The sequence below is a fragment of the Phoca vitulina genome, unplaced genomic scaffold (assembly GCF_004348235.1).
Source record: "Phoca vitulina isolate PV1807 unplaced genomic scaffold, GSC_HSeal_1.0 scaffold9, whole genome shotgun sequence".
Classification (NCBI taxonomy): domain Eukaryota; kingdom Metazoa; phylum Chordata; class Mammalia; order Carnivora; family Phocidae; genus Phoca; species Phoca vitulina.
In genome coordinates this window covers 59,047,647-59,069,435 of record NW_022589712.1, presented here as the reverse complement: position 1 = coordinate 59,069,435, position 21,789 = coordinate 59,047,647, and the positions used below count along the sequence as shown (strand labels likewise).

Below are 21,789 nucleotides of genomic sequence, written 5' to 3'. Positions count from 1 at the left end.
ATCTGTACCTCTTCACAAATCCTAACCCTAGAACAAAGAGCACAAATGGAATCACCCATGACCCATGCTATCGGCATTACTGGGAGGTAGAGAGTATGCTAAATTTCAATTTATGAAAAATAAAAATAAAAAGTCAAACAGCAAACACTATGAACCTGTGGGTCCAGAGGGTAGGGTAAGGGCAGGTATAAGAGACTCCAAGAGAGAGACAGAGACAGAGAGGAGAGAGAGAGAGAAGTCTGAGAGAGAGAGAGAGAAAAGTTTAGGACAAAGGCAAAACAGACAAAATTGTCCACAGAAAGAAAAAATACACCACAAGTAAGTGCCAAAATAAGAACAGAAGTCAGTGTCTGGTAGTTCACGACACTGGCCACAAGGAAAAGGCTTAAAATCAAGCAAAATCTAAGGTAGCAGCCTGGGACAAGAGTCATTTTCATAAGAGAAAAATGTAAATCAAGAATGGGTTGTGTCCATAGAAGAGAGAGCATGAAAGGAAAGGAGGAAAAGGGGGAAATTAAGGATCCAGAAGACAGGAAAGAAAAACAAAAGACAGGTGAACCCCTTCTTTCCTCTCTACCCCCTTTCTACCACCATTGTCATCCATTTACACAACCGTATTTCACAAAACTGACAAGATAGGGTGCTCTTTAAATAGTAACCCAACCCATGAAATGCTAAGGAATAGGGGAAAAAATTAAACTCGCTATAAAACTCCTATAGGAAAAAAAAATGAAATGGAAATACGATCATCTCAGCTGATAAAAATTCTCATCAAATAACCAACTACTTCACAAAGGAAAGTTGTAAGACAACACACCAACCTAAAATAAGTACCTTCAACAAGCACACACGACATACCTGGGTGCACACACTCAGAACCAGAAATTTTAAAACTAAGAAATGGACCCAAAAACCCCACCCAACAACAACAAAACAGGAAAAAATGCAGTGAAAACTGACCAAACTCACAGAAATTGAATAAGTGAAGAATAAGTTACAAGTTGTGAAAAGGGTACAGATTTGAATGAACATTTAATGAGGGAAATTGAAGATAAGCTGGAAAACATGTAAGGATACAAAAATTGGATAGAGAGGGGTGCCTGGGTGGCTCAGTCATTAAGCGTCTGCCTTAGGCTCGGGTCATGATCTCAGGGTCCTGGGATCGAGCCCCGCATCGGGCTCCCTGCTCCGCGGGAAGCCTGCTTCTCCCTCTCCCACTCCCCTTGCTTGTGTTCCCTCTTTCACTGTGTCTCTCTCTGTCAAATAAATAAATAAAATCTTAAAAAAAAAATTGGATAGAAAAAATTAAAAGGTCAAAGTGGTTGAAAGAAGATAGAAAAGTTTCAATATATGCATAGTGTTTATGTAGAAGGTAAAGGAACTAGAATTTTTAGAACAATTTGAAAAAGAAGAATATAGTGAGAGAGAGAATCCGTCTACCCAACTTCAAGACTTACCCTCATAACTGTGTGGTATTGATGGAGAAATACATGTATAGATCAACAAAACAGAATACAGAACCCATAAAGGAACCCATACAAATATGCCCAGCTGATTTTTTACAAAGGTGCAAAAACGATTCAAGAAAGGAAAGACAGACTTCTCAATAAATGGTTGCTGAAATAATTGGACATCTACAGGCAAAAATAAAATGAACCTCAACCCAGGTCTCATACCTTATACAAAAATTAACTCAAATGGATCACAGACTTAAATATAAAATATAAATATATAAAAGACTTAAATTAAAAATATAAATATAAAATTGTAAAACTTTTAGAAAATAAAAAAAAGAAAATCTTTAAAATCTGGGACTAGGTAAAGATTTTTTAGACTTGATACCAAAACACAATGCATTAAACATTTTTTGATAAATTGGACTTGATCAAAATTGAAAACTTTTGCTTTGTTAAAGATTGTTAAGAGGATGAAAAGACAAGCTATAGATCAGGAGAAAACATTTCAAAACCGCATATCCAACAAAAGGACTAGAATCTAGAATATATAAAGAACTCTCGAAACTCAATTAAAAAAAAGGGGCAAAAGGCGTGAAGAGACATTTCACCAAATAGATATACAGATGACAATCACATGAAAAGATGTTCAACATCATTAGCAATTAGGGAGACGCAAATTAAAACCGCAATGAAATATCATCATATACCTATTAGACTGGCTAAAATTAAAAATAGTGACAACAACAAGTGCTGACAAAGATGCAGGAAAACTGGATCATCCATACATTGCTGGTGGGAATGTTAAATGGTACAGCTGCCTTGGAAAACAGTCTGGCAGCTTCTAAAAAAAAAAAAAAACTAAACATGCAACTACCATATGCAATCCTGGACATTTTTCCAGATAAAGGAAAATTATATTCATACAAAAACCTACACATGAATGTCTAGAACAGTATCTTTTTTTCCGCTTCCTGGTCCTCTTTTTTTCTAAGATTTATTTATTTATTTGAGAGAGAGATAGAAAGCATGAGCAGGAAAGGCAGAGGGAGAGGGAGAGAGAGAATCTCAGGCAGACTCAGAGCTGAGCTCAGGGCTTGATCCCACGATCATGACCTGCGCCAAAACCAAGAGTTGGATGCTTAACAGACTGAGCCACCCAGGTGCCCATCTGGTCCTCTTTGTTATTGTGCTCTTTTTTTTTTTTTAAGTTATTTTTAACTGTGGTAAAATGCACATAAAATTTTCGTTCTTACCCATTTTTAAGCGTACATTTCAGTGACAGCACATTCGCATTCCTGTGCAACCATCAGCACCATCCACCTCCAGAACACTGTGTCCTGCAAAACTGAAACTCTATACCCATCAAACAATAACTCCTCATTCTCCCCTCCCTCTAGCCCCTGGAAACCACCACTCTACTTTCTGTCAGAGGAAAACCAAATGAATCCCAGGAACCCCCAAACTGCCCTAACACTGGGTATTCCCAGAACCTAGCCACCTCGCAGATCTTTCTGGCACTATTATCTAATCATGCCACTCTCTTGCTTAAAACCATTCTTTTTTTATGTCTTTCTGTCTATGCATCAAAGAACACATCAATACCACTTATGTACAAAAAAAAAAAAAACTAGAGAAAATGCAAGGAGACTAAGAAACCACTCTCAGTATAAAATAAGTAAAGTCAACTTAAAAAAAAGACCACAGGGGCGCCTGGGTGGCTCAGTCATTAAGCATCTGCCTTCGGCTCGGGTCATGATCCCAGGGTCCTGGGATCGAGCCCCACATCGGGCTCCCTGCTCAGCGGAGAGTCTGCTTCTCCTTCTCCCTCTGCCTGCTGCTCCCCCGGCTTGTGCTCTCTCTCTCTGTCAAATAAATAAATAAAATCTTTAAAAAATAAATAAATAAAAAATAAAAAAATAAAATTTAATTTTCAAAAAAGGCATTCATGTTGGCAAATTAAAAAGTAGGTCAGATGAAAGATGCCCTTGTTCTCACGAAATATGAAACCAAATGCCACCCACCAAAGTTGGGCTAAAGCTGGCAGGCAAAGAGCTTGGATGACTGCCAGAAATGGATGTCAATGACATCCACGTACCCCAGCTTCCCTTTGGGATTCAGTTCACGAAAGAATCATCCCTTCCAGAAGAGACCGATATCTCATCTGGTTACAGGTTTAAACCATCAGCTGGGGCTTAATATGCATCCAATGGGAACTTTTTGCAATAATTCATCCTGTGATTCAGTCTAATATTTATTGAGTGCCTACTATTTGCAGAGCAGTATGCCTGGTGATATGAGAAATGCAGCTCCACCTTCACACTAGTGAACAGAACATAAACAGTGCACAGAACATAACTTTAATACAAGTAAGAAAACGGCATTGGCCTGAATAGAGAGAAAACCAATATAGTTTAGGAGTTCAAAGAAGGGAGCCATTTTTCTCTCTCTCTCTAAACACTGTAGTTGCTTGGGAAGGTAAACAGGAGTTTATGACTGATTAAGAGGCAATTGACTATATGATTGGCATATGCTAACTAATACCCATAACAATAGCTACCATTACCAAATACTTGCTATGTGCTAGTCACTATGCTGAGATCCCACAGACATTATCTTATTAAATGCTAACATCTTAAAAGTATTATTAATCCCTTTACAGATGCAGCAAATGAAGCTCAAAAAACAAACAAAAAATTTGCCCAAGTTCACATGACTGGAGTTTAAGAGGAGAGATTCAATTCCAGAGCCCTTGCTCCTTCCGGTTCCCCAGACTCATCTAGATGTGTGTATTTAGATACCGAGGACAACAGTGTCCTACTCTCTAAGCAGTAATGGATGCCAGGTCCCCAAGCGTGTTTTCACAAAGGACGCTTTCTCTAAGCCCTACGCTACAGTAAACTATCTCCACACGCCTTTGGGTGGTATTCTCCCAACCCAGGAAAGTTCTTCCACCACAATTACACCCACAGATAGTCTTCCTTCAGTAACAGTCAGGAGGTTCATTCCTGCCTCCACAGTATGTTCCAGACAGGTGCTCTGCATTCATCTGGATGTGGCAGCAATAACCCAACTCAGGAAAAATGCCAGATGTTCCAACAATAGATGTTACAGTTATCTATTTTTATTCTGGCAGCTCATTGAGGTTTTTATCATTTTTAGCTGTAAAATATAGAGAGAGACCCTCTTATGGTAAAGTCCTGTTTTCCATGAAAAACTTTCACTCTATCAGGCATGAGCAGCTTTCCTCTTGATTTGTGTCTGAACCATGAGAAAAAACATCACAGATGCAGACTACATTGTACTAAGAACATATGCATGCTTTTAAATCACTTTTATCTTACTTTTTACTAATGTAACCCTGAAACATAAAATACGTTCTTTTTTTTTCATTCACTGTTCTGGGAAGAACAGATGGTAAAAGGGTTAGATTAAAGTAATGCAGCATGTCCATTAAAATAACCCCCACTGCTGGGGCTGCTTCCCTCAGACAGGAGTTGTGTTTACTATTCAGTATGACTTTGGCTTACACAAATTGGAGATTGCCGGGGGTTTTCTCAAGGATAAACAGAAGGGGAAGAGAAAAACTAACATCAAAATCGAATGCATTTTTAAAAAACAATTATGCAGGTTATTTTGTGCTAATCTGAGAAGCTGAGTGAAAACACGTGCCTGGGATAATGTAAGAGAACAGCAGTGAAATAAGAGTCCATTTCTAACTTAAAAAATTGTACTACCTAGAAGTCATAGCTAACTGAAACGGCAAAGAGGATATCAAGTAGACATTACTTTCTACATTCCTGAATTCCTGCTAGTAGTAGGTAGAGATTTCTTGCACCACTTATTTCTAACTTATTGTCTTATTAATGAACAGCAAGAGTAATTCTGTACAGGCTACACATTAAGAGAGGCTAAGTATAATTTATACACAAGTAGCAAAATATTTAGCATTGGAAAAGAATCCTCAAGAGTTTTTCTATGAAATCCAGTTAAATTACATATAGGTCTTAAAGAGTTAAGTTAAAAAAAAAAAACTTCCTCAAGAAAAATTAGAGAATGCATTTTAAAAGAAAAAAAAAAAATCAATTGAGTCACATCCCAGAGTCAAGGATGGTTTTACCAAAAGAACCGAGCAATAAATATTTCCATTTATACCATAAACAATTAGAAAGCAAATACAGACTCAAAATTCTACTATTTGCAATTTTAAATATTTTGGCCATTTCTTCTTTCACTTAGAAAATGGTATTAATTGTCAACTTCTCATAATCACTGCTTAAAAATGTGTTCACAAGATTTTCTCCCATTATTTTTATGATTTGCTCCGCTTACAACTATTATTTACTGTGACATTGCTTTTAGCTTTAATCCACATTTTAGTTATTTTTAGCTCAAAGAATATTCTGGTGAGAAATCTTTCATACCTGTAAGTTCCCCGATACATTTCATGAAGTAGAAACATGGGAAGTTTTTTAATGTGCCTCAAGTATGGTTTGAAACATCATAGGCCTTCTCTTAATCCACCCCCCCCCACCCCCCCACCCCCGGTTAAAGAAATGCTCCTGGGATCTGGTTCACTCATTTTTTCTCACAGAAAAGTAACCATAGTTGACATCTCATTAGCTGTCAGAGTGATATGCAGCTGGAAGGGAATCTGCACTCCGGACCCGAGGCTAGGTTTCCTGCAATGTAATTCTGTAAGGAATCTCTTATAGCGTTCCATATGGAGAGAGCTGTTCCCAAACCATGAAATCCACAATTCACATCCTTTTGTAAATCCAAAGGTAAAGTCCTAAAGGCTTGCAGGCATTTTCATTGCACCAAAGATTTTAAAACAGGTAATGAACATAGAAGCAGCATTTAATTAAGCCCCTTATGTCATGGCATATGCAGCTGTAAATGATCAAGAATATCCCAACTTGCATAGACAATGCAGAAATAGCTCTATTCCATGGGGTAAATCCTGGATTTCTAGGACCAGTAACATTAGTTTTAATGGTGATGTTCTTCCGTGATGGGCTTCGGGCATGAGCCAGAACCACTTCCATTCTTTCATCAATGCTCTAACTCAGCCTCTGACTTTTCCCATGGAAGTGGCAGCTTAGATGGGCATGAATTAGATGGGTACAGGTGGTGTTACCTGCTCCAACCCCTTCGTGCAGTGTTTTTGGGTCTTCTACTGGTTTGTTCTGGGTCTGGACAAAGGACTGGCTGCCCACGCTACTCTTGGCAGTGTCCTAGAACTGGGCCAACAGACTGGCAGTTGTATTACCTGCTTTCTGCCTGGTAAAAGAGAAGATCTATCAGCTTTGTAATTTTGTGAAAAGAAATTGGAGCTCAAAGGCCCTCTACCAAGTTAATCAGTTTCAAAGTGGTATCTGTAAAAGGAAAAATGGTTCTAGCTTTTCTTCTGCTAAGTCAAACACAGTAAAATAATGAGGAAAATTAAAATAGCACAAACTGTTAAACAATATAAATCAGAACCTTGACTCTTCCAGAAAATCATAGCAATTCGATGCAGTATAATATGCAACAGGAGTTTCCTAAAAGTTATGAAAGAAGGAAGAGTTAAATCTAGATTTCTTAAAGATATCCAAATCTAACTTTCTTAACTCTAGAAGGTTCCCATTATGAGTGGGTCAAATCCCACCATGAACTGTCAAATAAGGCACTGCTGTCTTTAATTTCACTATTTAGTTTTAATAATTTTTATTTAAACAAATTTTTTTTAAAGAGGTTTTTGTGGTTTTTTTTAATGATTTTATTTATTTGACAGAGAGAGACACAGAGAGGGAACACAAGCAAGGGGAGTGGGAGAGGGAGAAGCAGGCTTCCTGCAGAGCAGGGAGCCCGATGCGGGGCTCAATCCCAGGACCCCACACTTAACGACTGAGCCACCCAGGCGCCCCTAAACAAATTTTTTGTCAAAATAAATTCCCCTGGATACATTTTGATGGTAGATTCAGCCATTCCCCTCTTTCTGTTCAGCTGGGGAGCAGAATTGCTAATTCCAGAATTGCTATCACTTCCACTAAGCCAAAAGCAGAGGCTTTCCACTTGATGTTTGACACTAACTCTCCCCCAGATTCACACCATCCTATGTTTTGGCACAGATGTGTGTAACATGAATTATGCCTTATAATCAGGAATCTATGGGGATGAGAGGCAGTCTGCAGCTGGGCTTTTGTGGGTAGCTGGGATTTGAGAGGCCCCACAGGCAAGGTGTCCATACAGTGGACTCCAGCTAGAGTGGAGAGTTGATGTAGGGGAAGCTGGAGCCCGTGCAGGTAAGGCAGACAGAGGTGGAGATGTAGCCTGGGCCACATTTAGAGACTAGACCTCATACTATAACCAACAAGGAGCCTCTGTAGGTTTTTTTTCTTTTTAAGATTTTATTTATTTATTTGAGAGAGAGAGAGAGAGAGCACGAGTGGTGGGGAGGGGAGTGGTAGGAAGGTGCTCCCTGAGCAGGGAGCCCAATGTGGGACTGGACCCCAGGACCCGGGGATCATGACCTGAGCCGAAGGCAGATCCTTAACCGACTGAGCCACCAGGCACCACTTGTAGGTTTTTAAGTAGGGCCAGGGGCAGAGGGTAATGAGGTGGGTATATGCCAAAAATGATTTGCTCTGGCAGGAATGATTAGAGACTGAAAGAATAGTAAGGACGCACAGGAGGTAGTCTAAATGTGATGTCCTACTCCAGAGAGCCTGGAACCAGACAAAGACAGTAGGAATAAGGTAGAAGAAGGGCCAAGGGCCAAGAAACATGAAGCAACATGACCCTCACAAGGCCCTTTGTGTTCAAAGGATCAAAAACCAAACCAAACCAGCAAACAAAAAAAGTGTTTTAAGAGAATTTTCCCTTTCTTATAGAAGAAATCTATCCCACATAGAGCATAATATTACCAAAGGTATAATACAAAAAGTGCATATAGATTATTAAAAGAATAAAGGAGTGATCTAGAAAGTATCTACGGATCATGGAACTGAGCCCTAGAACTAGGGTTGAATCTGTAAACAAAGACAGGTCTCTGAGATGGAAGACATGCCAAAATGGCATTTCATGCACAGACACTCAAATGTCAATGCAATTATTTTGTAATCAAAACACTCACACACACACATATACACACACATGCGCGTGCACAAATATCAGCTGTCACATCTCCATTGTTGCATTCAAGATGCAGTGGGGACATGGAGAATAGAAAGCCCACTTGAGATGTGGATGGTTCTCTGCCCCTAGAGTAAGAGACAGAGAATGCTTATTCAAAGTTACACCCTTACAACACATCTAATTTACACTACCACATCTAATTCCTCCTCAGCACCTAGGTGTTTGATTTGTGCTGCAGGATTTTGCACCTGTGAAACCATTCCCAGGCTGTTTTTGGTGTGTACTTTTTGCCTCTTTACATAGGTTATATAAATTCCTTAGTAGCAGAATGTTTTCCTTCCCTGGAGTTTTTATATCTCTAAAGGCAACGAACAAAGTATTCTCACACTTTAATGTAATCATTCATTCATTCATTCATTCATTCATTCCCTTACATTTAGTGAGTAAATATGTGGAAGACACCATACTAGATGCTGGGGTGGGGTTGGGGTGGATATGAAATAGACACGGTTACTACTTTCAAAGAGATTATAATCCAAGAGAGGAGACACAACATAACTAGAAGGCAGTAGAAGGTAGATTATTCTAAATAGAGAACCAAGGGGAAATATAATCCAGTTATATTTCATGAAAAATGTAGCATTCAATCTAGGCCTTGGAAGATAGGCAGAATTTTTAAAAATAGAAGCAATGCAGGCAGAAATAAATGCACAAGCACAAGCATGGAGGCAGGGAAGGACAAGGGATTCAGCAAATAGTGAGCAGACTGATCTGGCTGCATCACGGGGTTCAGGCAATTAAGGACCCAATTATAGATGACCTTGAGTAACAGCTAGGGCCATGGCAGTTCTCCACGCACTGACATGGTTGGTGGTCTTTTAAGGTCCATCTGGGAAATAGGGCAAACTGTAGAGGAAAATGTCCCAGAGTGGGGGCAAAATTAAGATACCATTGCAATCCTCCAGAGTGAGAGAACTTCTAGGACACAGGCAATGGGAGAAGGGTAAGTGGGTGGGAAGCTAAAAAAGCACAGCTGCTAGAGCAAGCATGGAGTCTGGTCCTTGAGGGAGCACCCACAAACTAAAGGGCTTTATTGACTGTCATTTCATAGTCCCACTGCAAACCTTGCAAACAGGGATAAATTTGCACTTGCTGATAACTCCCCATGACATGTGAGGTCTCTAGGCCTCGAGGCCATTGGTTCTCTCACTGTCAGCCCCCAACTCCGACCTCCAGCCCACTGCTAGACGGGCAGCTCAGCCCCCAGCCCATGCCACCATACCTGCACCACAGGCCTTTATCACACGTCCACTACACTGGGTTTCAATGATCTTTTTACAGTTTTTTTAAATCCTTTTTAACATTTTTTATTTTTTTTAAATTCTTTATTTAAATTCATTGTAGTTAACACATAGCATATTATTACTTCCAGAATTTAGTGATTCATCAGTTGCATATAACACCCAGTGCTCATTCCATCAAGTGCCCTCCTTAATGCCCATCCCCCAGTTATCCCATCCCTCCCCCCACCTCCCCTCCAGCAACCGTCAGTTTGTTTCCTAGAGCTCAGCATCTCTTATGGTTTGCCTCCCTCTCCCTTTTCATCTTATTTTATTTTTCCTTCCCTTCCCCTATGTTCATCTGTTTTGTTTCTTTAAAAAAAATTACCATTACTTTTTTATCTCCCCCAATGAATCTGTAAACCCTCTGGGGCAAAGACTGTATCTCCAGAACTTAATACATCTCATCACTGCCCTATTTCTTTCTCTATCTCCCCTACCCCCTTCATGGGCTCATCCATCCATTAATCCTGGACACCACTGTGCCCCTGCCTCAACCATGTGCCAAGAGAATAAAAAGGCAGAAGCTGTGGTCTTGAGGTCCCACGAATGACCACATCTTATAATTCTTCTCTAAAATGTTGCCTTGCCTCCCCAACAAGACCATGCACACGGTTCCTTAAGGACCTACCTTTAGCATTTTAGTGTACATACTAGTTATTTAACTAAATATAACAGTTAGCAAAAAACAAAGAACAAACCCATAACACAGAGGTCTCATCTTATTGAGCAGAATCTTTTCTAAAATAATGCTCAGAGGGGTGGGGTGGGAGGGATGGGGTGGCTGGGTGATAGACACTGGGGAGGGTATGTGCTATGGTGAGTGCTATGAATTGTGCAAGACTGTTGAATCACAGATCTGTACCTCTGAAACAAATAATGCAATATATGTTAAGAAAAAAAAAAAGAAGAAGAAGATAGCAGGAGGGGAAGAATGAAGGGGGGGAAATCGGAGGGGGAGACGAACCATGAGAGACGATGGACTCTGAAAAACAAATGAGGGTTCTAGAGGGGAAGGGGGTGGGGGGATGGGTTAGCCTGGTGATGGGTATTAAAGAGGGCACGCTCTGCATGGAGCACTGGGTGTTATGCACAAACAATGAATCATGGAACACTACATCAAAAACTAATGATGTAATGTATGGTGATTAACATAACAATAAAAAATAAAAAATAAAATAAAATAAAATAATACTCAGAGTTTCATCTATGAAGATGTTTTTAAAAAACCACAAAGGACCACTCTAATAATCTCCCGATATTTCTGTAGGAGAGGGACACTAATCTCAAATTTATACATGACCAGAAAATATAAACAAGCCTATAAAATTTCTGAAAAGATAACTTCATTTATTTGAAAGATGCATCAAAAACTTTTCTTGTGGTTAATGATCAAGGATTACATGTTTTCATGCTACATATAAAACATGAAATGAGGGGATGTCTCTCCTGGTAGTCATAGAAGTACTATATTTGAGAAATCCTTGGTCCTTCTTTTCTCTGGAACTTAAAAAGTTAGGCTCTTAGCGTAGCAGTCACTGGTGTATTTTTGAGGTCAGAAAGAACCTTTGCAGAAACAGAGTTTTTACCTTCACCAAAAGGAAGCCAGATTGCTGGCAGTGAAAATTCAGAGGGTTCTGTGGGATTATTTAAGGTAACGGCTGTGTAGTAAAACCTACAAGTGTTATAGTGTATCTGTAGCGAGTGATTAAATACTTTCAGATTTCAGAAGCACACACAGTCTTATGCATGCGCTGTTATTACAGAATTATATGGTGTATTGGTTATTACTGACTAGGGAAAAAGCAAGAGGAGGGCAGGATGATGCAATAAAACAAGAGGGCATGCACTGTCTATAATAAACATAACAATTATAAACATGCCATAATGAGAAGTTTAAAAGGAAACAGGAATCAGAAGGTGGAATGGGGGGGCTATGGGATAGGAAGGCAATTTATTCATGATTGACATGATTAAACCATAGCAAGATAACATCCAACTATATTAAAGTAGCCATGACTCCTTCCATAAAAACAGGTGAAAAATATTGTCACAATCGATAATAGATAAGATGTGAAAAATAAATTCTACAAACTCAACATTTCTGATTCAACAGAACTATAAAAACAAGTTGCTATTTTCATGACTATAAACCCAATAACAATAAAATACAACTGTCATAATGTATCCCCAGGCCTTAACAGTTTTGCCGCTGTACAGAAAAGCGCAGTAGCTCTGTGCAGAGTCTTTGGAAATCAACTATAATAGTGCCTACGACAATTTTTCCAAAACCATTCAAAAACAATTCTGTTTTGACCTTTCTTGTCCTGAGTAATACATAGAGGTACAAAGGTGATTGAGTCATTCATTAAGTGGCTATAATATAATCAAGTCTAAAATCATTCCCAAGAGCATCTCATATCAGGAGGGGACCTGAAGGTTCATCTATTACTGCAAACTGGGTGTGACAGCAAATTACAATTTGTGCATGTCTCACATGTTCAAAGAAGGGCGCCTAAATAATTCCAAAAAGCAGCGTTACTATTTGCCATTCAGCAGACATCTTTGAGAAATTTCTAGATATGCCCAACACATCATAGAGCAAGGAGCCTAATAAATAACATTGATAGAATCATTAAATCTCCATTTGCATAACTAATAAGAGGAGCAAGACAGTACCCTGTGAGTTCAGCTTTGCTCTGGAAACTGCCTCTTGAAAATTCTAATGAGAAGAATTTGCACGCTAAAAGCATGTAACCATGGAAATAACAGACAAGATTTTCTTTTTATTTTTGAGAAAAGGGGCAGAAGTATTTAAAATTAAATGCAAAAGCTTGATCATTTAGGAACCAAAAATGCATTTATTATGGATCTATTAACCTATGAAGGAAAATTCAGTATGAGTTTGTCATTAACTACAAAAAATAAGCTTTAAAGTATAATTTCAAGATAAATCTTTAAGTGATCAAATTACTCTGTAAGGAGAATTGGTGCAAGCAGCCAAGGACAAAAAGGATTTCATCCATTTTTCCTCTATAAGGCCTTCTACTTCCAGAGAGAACTTTAGTTCAGACCTTCACAGATGCACGCCGGGACTATTCACATGAGGAGTCTGCCTTGCTTCAACCACCTTATGTTTTCATTCCCTGTTCAAAAGCCTTTACTGGCTCTTCACAAAACAAACTCTAAATTCCTTGGCCTGGCAGATATTTGGTACCAATCAATGCTTCCCAACATATCATCCCTAGTCCTCATCCACAGGGACAAACTCTCCCCCACTTCACTCCAGTTCCAGTAACAATGCATCCCTGCATTTCTTCATAATCTTGGTCTTCCTGAAGTGTCCTCTCCTTTCCCTTATGCCTGTGTGCCTGAATCCTACTCTCAAAGCCAGGTCGGGCACAATGCCTCCTCCAGTCATCCAGGCCACTGTCCCTGCAACTGACACCACTCATAAAGCCCTTTGTGTACACCATCTCTTTCCTATACACTACTGATTCTAATGTGTAAATTATCATTTCAGCTGTGCCGTAAAACTTAAGGACATTTCTTATACCACTTTTTTATATTCTAGCACCTTCCACCCAACCCCTACCCTCATTCACCACAATGGCCAGCATCTTTCCAATGGAGGTGCTCAGCTAGCATCTACTGAGTCAAAGACACATAATAGCAATGATGCATGAAAATTAAAGGTTAAGTATCCCTTCATAATACAAGGACAATTTGAAACAAATGAGACTTCTGAGTAGCTAATTTTTTTTCTTTAACACTTCTAAGGATTTGGAATCCAAGATGATGCTACCAAATTGCTTTCTTCCAGAAGATACAGTGATGAGTTTGCCCTGGATTTCATGCTTTGCCAATGTGCTTGCCCCCAGAGGGCCTTCTGCTCACCCCATGACAATTCACGACAAATGCCTGTTCCCTCATCTGTCTATAGGTGTAGCTCCTTGAAAGCAAAGGCAGTATGTTCCATTTCTGATCTCTACATATTAGTAGCCCATATAGTAGGAACTCAGTCAATGATTGACCTAGCACCATGATTGTCTAAAGTAAACACAATTAAAGAATAACCTTTACTAGGCACATAAACATTAAGTAAACTTAATTCATGACTGTGTGATTTCAAATGAGACATATAGCCAAAATTTTAAGGACTACATATATGTAAGTACTAAGCACAAAAATGAACACACAAACATCAAGAGAAATCTTATATGGACATACGTGTTTGCATGTGCATGATTTTTATACATCCTAGAATATTTCTAGAAGAAAGCTCAATTTTAGAGAGGGAAAATAAGGGAATAGAGGTGTTTTTTCTACCTTCCACTCTTCTGTATTATTATTTTTTCCTGGTGCAAAAGGTGTTTTTATTATAGCACGGGGGACAGGACCCATGGGCAGAAAGGGCAGCACTGGAGTTGTGAGGAGGAATTGATTATATACTTTGGAGTTGAGGAAGGTAAAGAAAAAGGGAAGTTTCCAAAAGAACTTTCATATGCTAAAGAAGATGCGAGGGATCCTGGAGGCCTTGCTATTGTCAAGGAAGGTTGTTTTTCCCTCTAGCAAAGTATTAACATTAAGATGGGAGTTTCCTAGAGGAATGTCTACTCTACCAGCCTCGAGTATTTGTCGATGGGCGGCAGGTTATAAGGAAATTTAATTTTATCTACATTTCTTTTCTTGCCTTTGTTCTCCACATCATTCCCCCCTGAACAATTTTGACCCTTAAATCATTAAAGTTGTTGAGGATGGAAGGTCTTATCTTCTGTAACTTCTTCCTGCTAAATAGGTGCATAGAGATGTCCCTACCTATGGGTCAACATTGGTAGGTTGGAGAATTTATATATAGGAGTTACCAAAGGCAGAAACAGCCAGTCCAAGGTAGACAATCTTCTGTATTTTTTTTAAACTAGGGAACATGTGGGGCGCCTGAGTGGCTCAGTTGGTTAAGCATCTGCCTTCAGCTCAGGTCATGATCCCAGGGTCCTGGGATTGAGCCCCTCCTTGGGCTCCCTGCTCAGCGGGGAGCCTGCTTCTCCCTCTCCCTCTGCCTCTCGCCTCTGCTCCTGCATGTGCTCTCCCTCCCTCTCTCTCTCTCTCTCAAATAAATAAAATCTTTTAAAAAATAAAATAAACTAGGGAACTCCTCCTCCTTTGTGTATGACCACATGCACAAAGAGCAGTCTAATGACAATTACAACATTTTTAAAAAAATGAGTCATCTAGGGGCACCTGGGTGGTTCAGTCGGTTAAATGTCCAATTTGTGATTTCAGCTCAAGTCATGATCTCAGGGTCATGAGATCGAGCCCCACATTGGGCTCCATGCTGGCCATGGAGCCTTCTTAAGATTCTCTCTCCCTCTGCTTTCCCCCCACTCATGCATGCTCTCTCTCTCAAATAAATAAATAAATAAATAAATAAATATTTTAAAAAAATGAGTAGTCTACCATTAGAGCAAACTAACAGAAATTTTAGATGTTAGAGCTATGCATGAAAGAAGACAGAATTAGTGAGTTTTTAGAAGTCCAGTGGGGAGGGCGCCTGGGTGGCTCAGTCGGTTAAGCGACTGCCTTCGGCTCAGGTCATGATCCCAGGGTCCTGGGATCGAGTCCCACATCGGGCTCCCTGCTCTGCGGGGACCCTGCTTCTCCCTCTCCCACTCCCCCTGCTTGTGTTCCCTCTCTCGCTGTGTCTCTCTCTGTAAAATAAATAAATAAAATCTTTAAAAAAAAAAAAAAAAGAAGTCCAGTGGGGAGATATTTTGTGGCTTAATTTCTGCATAACAACAGATAAATTCCTTCTTAACTTAGTATTTCCTAATTTAAATTCTTCTTTCATCTATGTGTTCAACATTCCTGTATATTTAAGGATAAAATTACCCGAAGGCATAATTGATCCTTCCAAGTAATAAAAAGAGAGAGTAAAACTTTTTCCCCAAGGTACAAGATTATAATAAGAAAAGCTTCTCAGATGTTCAATAAAAAGAAGCAACTCCTCTTCCACAGTGACTTTAACTAAAATGTACTTTTTAAGTAAAGTGTTCAGTCCTAATAACAGAGGGTGGACACTGAAAACTGTCTAGACATCACATATCAACTCCCTCTCTTTTGTCAGAGTAAAGAGATCTAGCCTTCTGTGGGAGATTTTAAATTGTGTGACATAAGTCTCTTGTGGGGGCCATGATCTTCTCATCTTTATATACCAAGCTGCTAAAATAATCTAGCAAATAGTAGCTTCTTAGTAATCATTGGTTAAATAAATGACATTTCTTCAAACAGTATATACATTTGTAGAAATCAACAGAGTAATATAGCTCTGAGAAGTAAGGAAATAACAGTTTCTGTAACTAGTAGATGGCCAGTTTTACTCTAAAAAATATATTTAAAACATAAATGATAAAGACCACTTAGACAAAATAACTCCAAATCCAGTCTGGCTTTATATAAGCCTAGGAATCATCTCCTGGGTTACTCTAGTGATGTGGTGCTATAAGGAAAAGGATAGAGGTAAGATGGTCCCAAGATCCTAGGAGTAGAGAATCCCCAGTTCTGTCCTACTTCTTTCAGGCCAGGAGAGAGCTCTGCACATATCTTGGCACAGTCTAGTTTCTATATCTCGGTGACTGATCAGAAAAATAATTTTTTCCTTCCAAGAATACAGACTCATCCTTGTGCCTTGCAGTATTTCTGGAATATCTCCTCTGGGTCTCATCAGCTCACCACCTTGTAAAGATGAGAAGAGAGTTGCTTTTCCTATCATTCCTCCCATCTGGTAGATTCTATTTCCCTCCTTCCCCAGATAGTCCTCCTGTGCACAAATCTCATGACGAGATGCATCCTTGATTCTTTGCCTCTGCCTCTTCATTTCCTTCTACTTCGGTTCCTGTCCTAAGAATCAGTTTTACTATGTTAAGCTCTTGTTTTCCGTATTTTGCTATGCTGGCTACATCTTTTTGGTCAGGATCAATTTCTTTGAAAAAACAAAGTTACGGCTCCAACTGCAACTGAGACTCTCACCGTCTTCGTATGAAAGCAGCAAACCACAAGATCATTTCAAATTTTTACTAGCATAGTTATTTTAAAAGGAGAAGAGCAGGATGAAGATAGTTTTAGAAAGCTTTCCAGATACATAGAAGTTTTAAATTTATTACAACCAGATAATGAATTCCAAACTGTTTTAATACTTCCTCAACTTTGAGTCCAAACCAAGTCTCTCTCTCTCTCTCTCTCTCTCTCTCTCTCACACACACACACACACACACACAAGAAAGTTGCAAAATGGCAGTGCACCTACCTGAGGATACGGGGAAGTTCTGGATTTTGACTTTGAGCTGGAAAGCCTGGACTTGGCCCCCTTCCTGTTGTCAGTCATGGTAGGAGTGGAACTGCTGGTGTAGGAGAAGGCTGGTTTAGAGACTGAGATCTGATCCAGGGAGAGCTGCAACCCTTTGTATTCCGTGTCCCTGTAGGGTGAGAGGACACAGCCCTTAATCTGCCACCACAGGAAATGGCTACATGTGTTCTCTCACCAGGAAAGGCAGTAATCCATATTTGAAAAGGAAGCAAGCAAAAGTTAGCCATATAACTGGTCGCCACGAACACCTTGGTTACTTTAGAAACGCCTAACATGTAACTAATGTATACAGAGGTAGCTGTATACAGCCAAATTATGATATGCTCATGAAAATGTTTTGATTTTAAAACACATTTTTGATTATTTTTATAAGTAGAAAATAAATCCATAATTCAACTTCTCTGAGCTTTTGTGTCCTCATTGGTGAGGTATAGATTATAAAATCGACTCTAAAGGATTTTCTGTCTAGGGTGAATTCAACAGACAACTGACCATCTGATGCTATCGGATTATTGGCAAGAAGAAGGTCAGCTGTTCCAAGGTCAATCATTGTGGCAAACATTCCTAATATTTTTATAGCTAGCAAACCAGTGAAACTAGGCTACTAAGTAGTTAAAAATCCCTTTTAACAGGCTAACTAAATCAGTTACATTAGGGTACATTTTACCATCAGTTATTTCCACTTCATCTTCAATAAATATCTATTAAGCTCCTAGTACATACCAGGTTTTGTGCTATCTGGAAATGAAAGAATGAGTAAGATGCCTAGAGTCCCTGCCCTTCCGCAGATTACAATCTATTTCCAAGAAGAAACAATGAACAAATATTAATTAAACATAATCACTGCAGACTGTGATGTGAAGAGGATAAAGAGTATGTCTTGGAGAGTTCTTTACAAAGGTATGTGGTATGAGGTATTTAGTGACTGAAGATGACAGCTATCACCTCAGCCCGCTCCAGGCAGCAGAGAATCTTGACTGACTCCTCAGTTTTCATAAGAGGATATCAACCTTTCCCACTGGCAGCCAAAATAAAATGTTTCATAGCCTTCTTTATGAGGACTCGTGGGAGAATTTCCTTTCAGGTTCTAGAACTAGTTGGGCTGCTCCTGGGTAATTGATTTCTTTTTCTCTCACAGACACTGTGAATCATATAACCCATCATGTTTCCCCCGTTGCCCTGGAAGTCAAAAAGCCCTGAGCCCCAAATCTGATTGGTAACCACCTCTAACAAGTGGACGAGTCCTCAGGGCAGGCATTTTGTGCAACAAACCTTACTGGCTTCTTTCATTTTCCTAATTTTATTTTTCCTTTTTTTCTAATGGGTTCACCTTTCTAAAAAATGTACATGCATTTTTAATACTAAGATAGGTATATTAAATGTAATAAACTAATAAAGTTAGATATGTTAAAGTGATTGGTAGATTTCCAGGGATCAGCAAAGATTCATTTATCTTCTCTTTCTTTTCCCTATTTGTTCTTCTACAGAGAGATCAGGCAAAGGCAAAAGGATAATTCAGGCAAGGAGTCCCTCAAGTGACAAGGGATAGAAATCAGCTAAAACAGGTTCAATAATATCACTGCCACAAACTACAGTGTGCTGGTATATGTCAGCAAGTTACAATGACTTTATATCAAATAGTGCATCTACTCAGTGCAAGTTAAAAAAAAATTATCCTATGTTAGCAACAAAAATTTAGAAGGTGGGCATGCAATTTGTCTTCCGGGCTTGGGAAGTTGAATCATATGACTGGTCTGCTTTACTACTCTAATCATCTCCCAAGGAAAACACACAACACAGAGTCGTTGCACTCCCAGATCAGAAATTCAATGCCCTCCAAAATGTGGTTCCCACCTATTTTTCTGACAGTATCTGAAAATTTTCCTTCATCAGCCCCTCACTTTACCCAAAATAGTTCTCCCCAAACTAACCTCATACTTTCCTCTCTTCCACCTCCAACACATTCCTATAGAACTCCTCTAATAAAGAACTGTCTTAAATCCTACTTGCCTCTGAAGCCCTTCCCAACTGCTAACCCCATTCATTCCTTCAACACATGTTTACTGAGTGAGTGACTCTGTGGAGGCCCTGGGGAGACATCAATAAACAGAAGGACTAAGTTGCTGTGCTCATGAAGAAGACACCAGGGCCAGTTCCTGAGGGAAGTAGGGAGGGGACCAGAAACTATCTCCAACCTTATTTTTCAAGTGATAATGTCTAATCTTTCCTAGGGGTTCTAAGTTCCTAGAGGGCAAGAGTCAAGAGACATTCTGGTATGTTCCAATGGCAACTGCATAATATTTCACACATTTGGAAGAGGAAGAAGATAAAGACGCAACTCAGAAAGGACTGTTTTCCTCAGTGACTATTAATAACCAGCAGCCCAACAGTATGTCTCTGTTGGAAAAGACCCCCCTGGGCGGTGAGTCCCATGAACCACCTGCCCCGAGATCACATGCATGTGACAGTGAGCAAGATGGGCTCTGACAGGAGGTAGAGCTCCCTTGCTTGGGTATCTCCTGTGTCAAATGGGTACTAGTATATCCATTCAGTCCCTTCCCAACAGGACCTAGACTGAAAACAAAAACCCTGCACCCCTGAACATATGGCCACATAATTTTTAAAACACACTCTTAATGCAACATTTCAGCACAGAGACTTCATGGTGATAAATAGAGAGTAAACAAGGATTCATTTCTCTCATGTACACCATCAGACCCCCAAAATATGTATCTCAACTACTGAAGAAGTCTTCCCAAAGTTTTTGCATAGTTTCCAATGATAGAAATACTCTGAATAGGCTTAAATAAAAATTCAAAACCAATAAACGATTTGAAATTCTACACAGTCACATGAAAATGTTAAGAACTATAAGAATAGTTATGCAAATACTTTTGATAAAAAAAATTTAATATTTTGGTGCACATCTAAAAAGGCCACAAAGAATCCACCAAAACAGCAAAAGATCATGAGGTCAGATAGACCATGGTTTGAGCCACTTACTGTGTAACAACCCATCTAGACCTCAATTTCCTCTTTATAGCTCATAGAGATGGATGTGCTAAGGTTTAGAAAAGTATTATATGAAAAATTCATAGCACAGTGCCTAGAACATAGTAAATGCTCAATAAATACTAAGTATTATTTCTTTACTTCTTTACTTTGTGGTGCTTTTTTGGCACCTGATTTCCCCAAAACAATAGTTCCACTTTGGTAGCGATTGTAATACATTTTATTACAAACACCTCCTTATGGTGTATTTCTTTCCTCTCTACCGCTAACTCACATTAATTTGCTCTGTTGCTTCTTAGTCTGTAAACTCTATTGCACTATGGCCAAAATACTTACTAAGTAAGGTAAGCTCTTCATGGCCAAGTAAGCAAATGGGGACTTCAGAGCTGCACAGACCTGACATGCTGAGAGGAGCTCAGCCTTCCTATTCCTCTACCAACTCAAAGATAAGACGAAAAGCACAATAAAAAAAAACCCACTTAAAGACATTTCAAGTACAGTTGATGTGCTGCCAAGAGCAGCTCTGAATGACAGATTCACTAAGAACAAAGCATTTGTTTTACTTTTAGAATTCTATTAAATTGGAGCATTTCATTTGTATGGATTAAAGGTCTAGATGCTGATGGGAATCACATTATGGCTTCCATTTCCCTCCTCCAAACTCAGACACTCCCTCCCTTCTCCTCAGTGAGGCATATTCTGGTATCTCTCACACACACAGACGTACACACACACACACACACACACACACACACCACACACACATCCTCAAAGTTAGGTATATGCCTAGTAAAGCTGTTCAATGTTCCCCTGTGGAGCGGGACAAAATAAAATACTTGGGTGCACAGCCCTTGGACTCTGAAATGAGTATAGGGAGGAATTTGACTTAGCTGACTTTAATAAAGGAGGGACAGGACACAGCCCTACTCTACTTCTAAAGCTTTCCTGAAAAGTACCACCTAGACCCTGTTCAGGACTCCACAGTCTCCCCTCACTAGGGCAGCTCATGCTGTTCTCCCAGATACCATCGGCATATCAAAAGAGGAACTGTGGCATATGCCTCTTGGCATATTTTTCAAAATGGTTATTGATATCAATTTACATTTTTTTTTCTCCCTTGAGTGACCTGTACTAGAGCTGCAGACATCAGGTACCTCAGCTCCGAAAGCAATGTGAAATGGGTAATTTGCAGTCACTAGGACTTGCAGCTTGTCAATCTCACTCGTATTTGCACAGACCAAAGTAATCCTCTTATTCCATTATGGACAGTCAGAAATCATTCAATTTGCAGAATTAACCATCTGAGTCTACTCTAAACTTTATAATAGTCATGTACATATTTGGAATTACTCAAATTCCAATAGAATAAAAGGGGCCATTTTTGCATCACTGGCCTTCTCGGCCTTCCCTTCAGCAATATGCCATGACCACCCACGAGGTAAGTTCCATATGGGAACCTCAGTGTGATACCCTTGCAAAGCAAATAAGAGTTATCTTCATC

At 39.4% G+C, this 21,789-nt stretch overlaps 1 protein-coding gene across 1 annotated transcript in view; it reads right to left on the bottom strand.

Annotated features, from left to right (window-relative positions):
• Positions 1 to 21,789, bottom strand: part of SIM1 (SIM bHLH transcription factor 1) — a 63,299-nt gene that overhangs the window by 6,518 nt on the left and 34,992 nt on the right. The window contains exon 9 of the mRNA XM_032407413.1: positions 17,217 to 17,385. Within this exon, the coding sequence (XP_032263304.1) occupies positions 17,217 to 17,385 (169 nt within the window). The remainder of the gene's footprint in view (positions 1 to 17,216; positions 17,386 to 21,789) is intronic.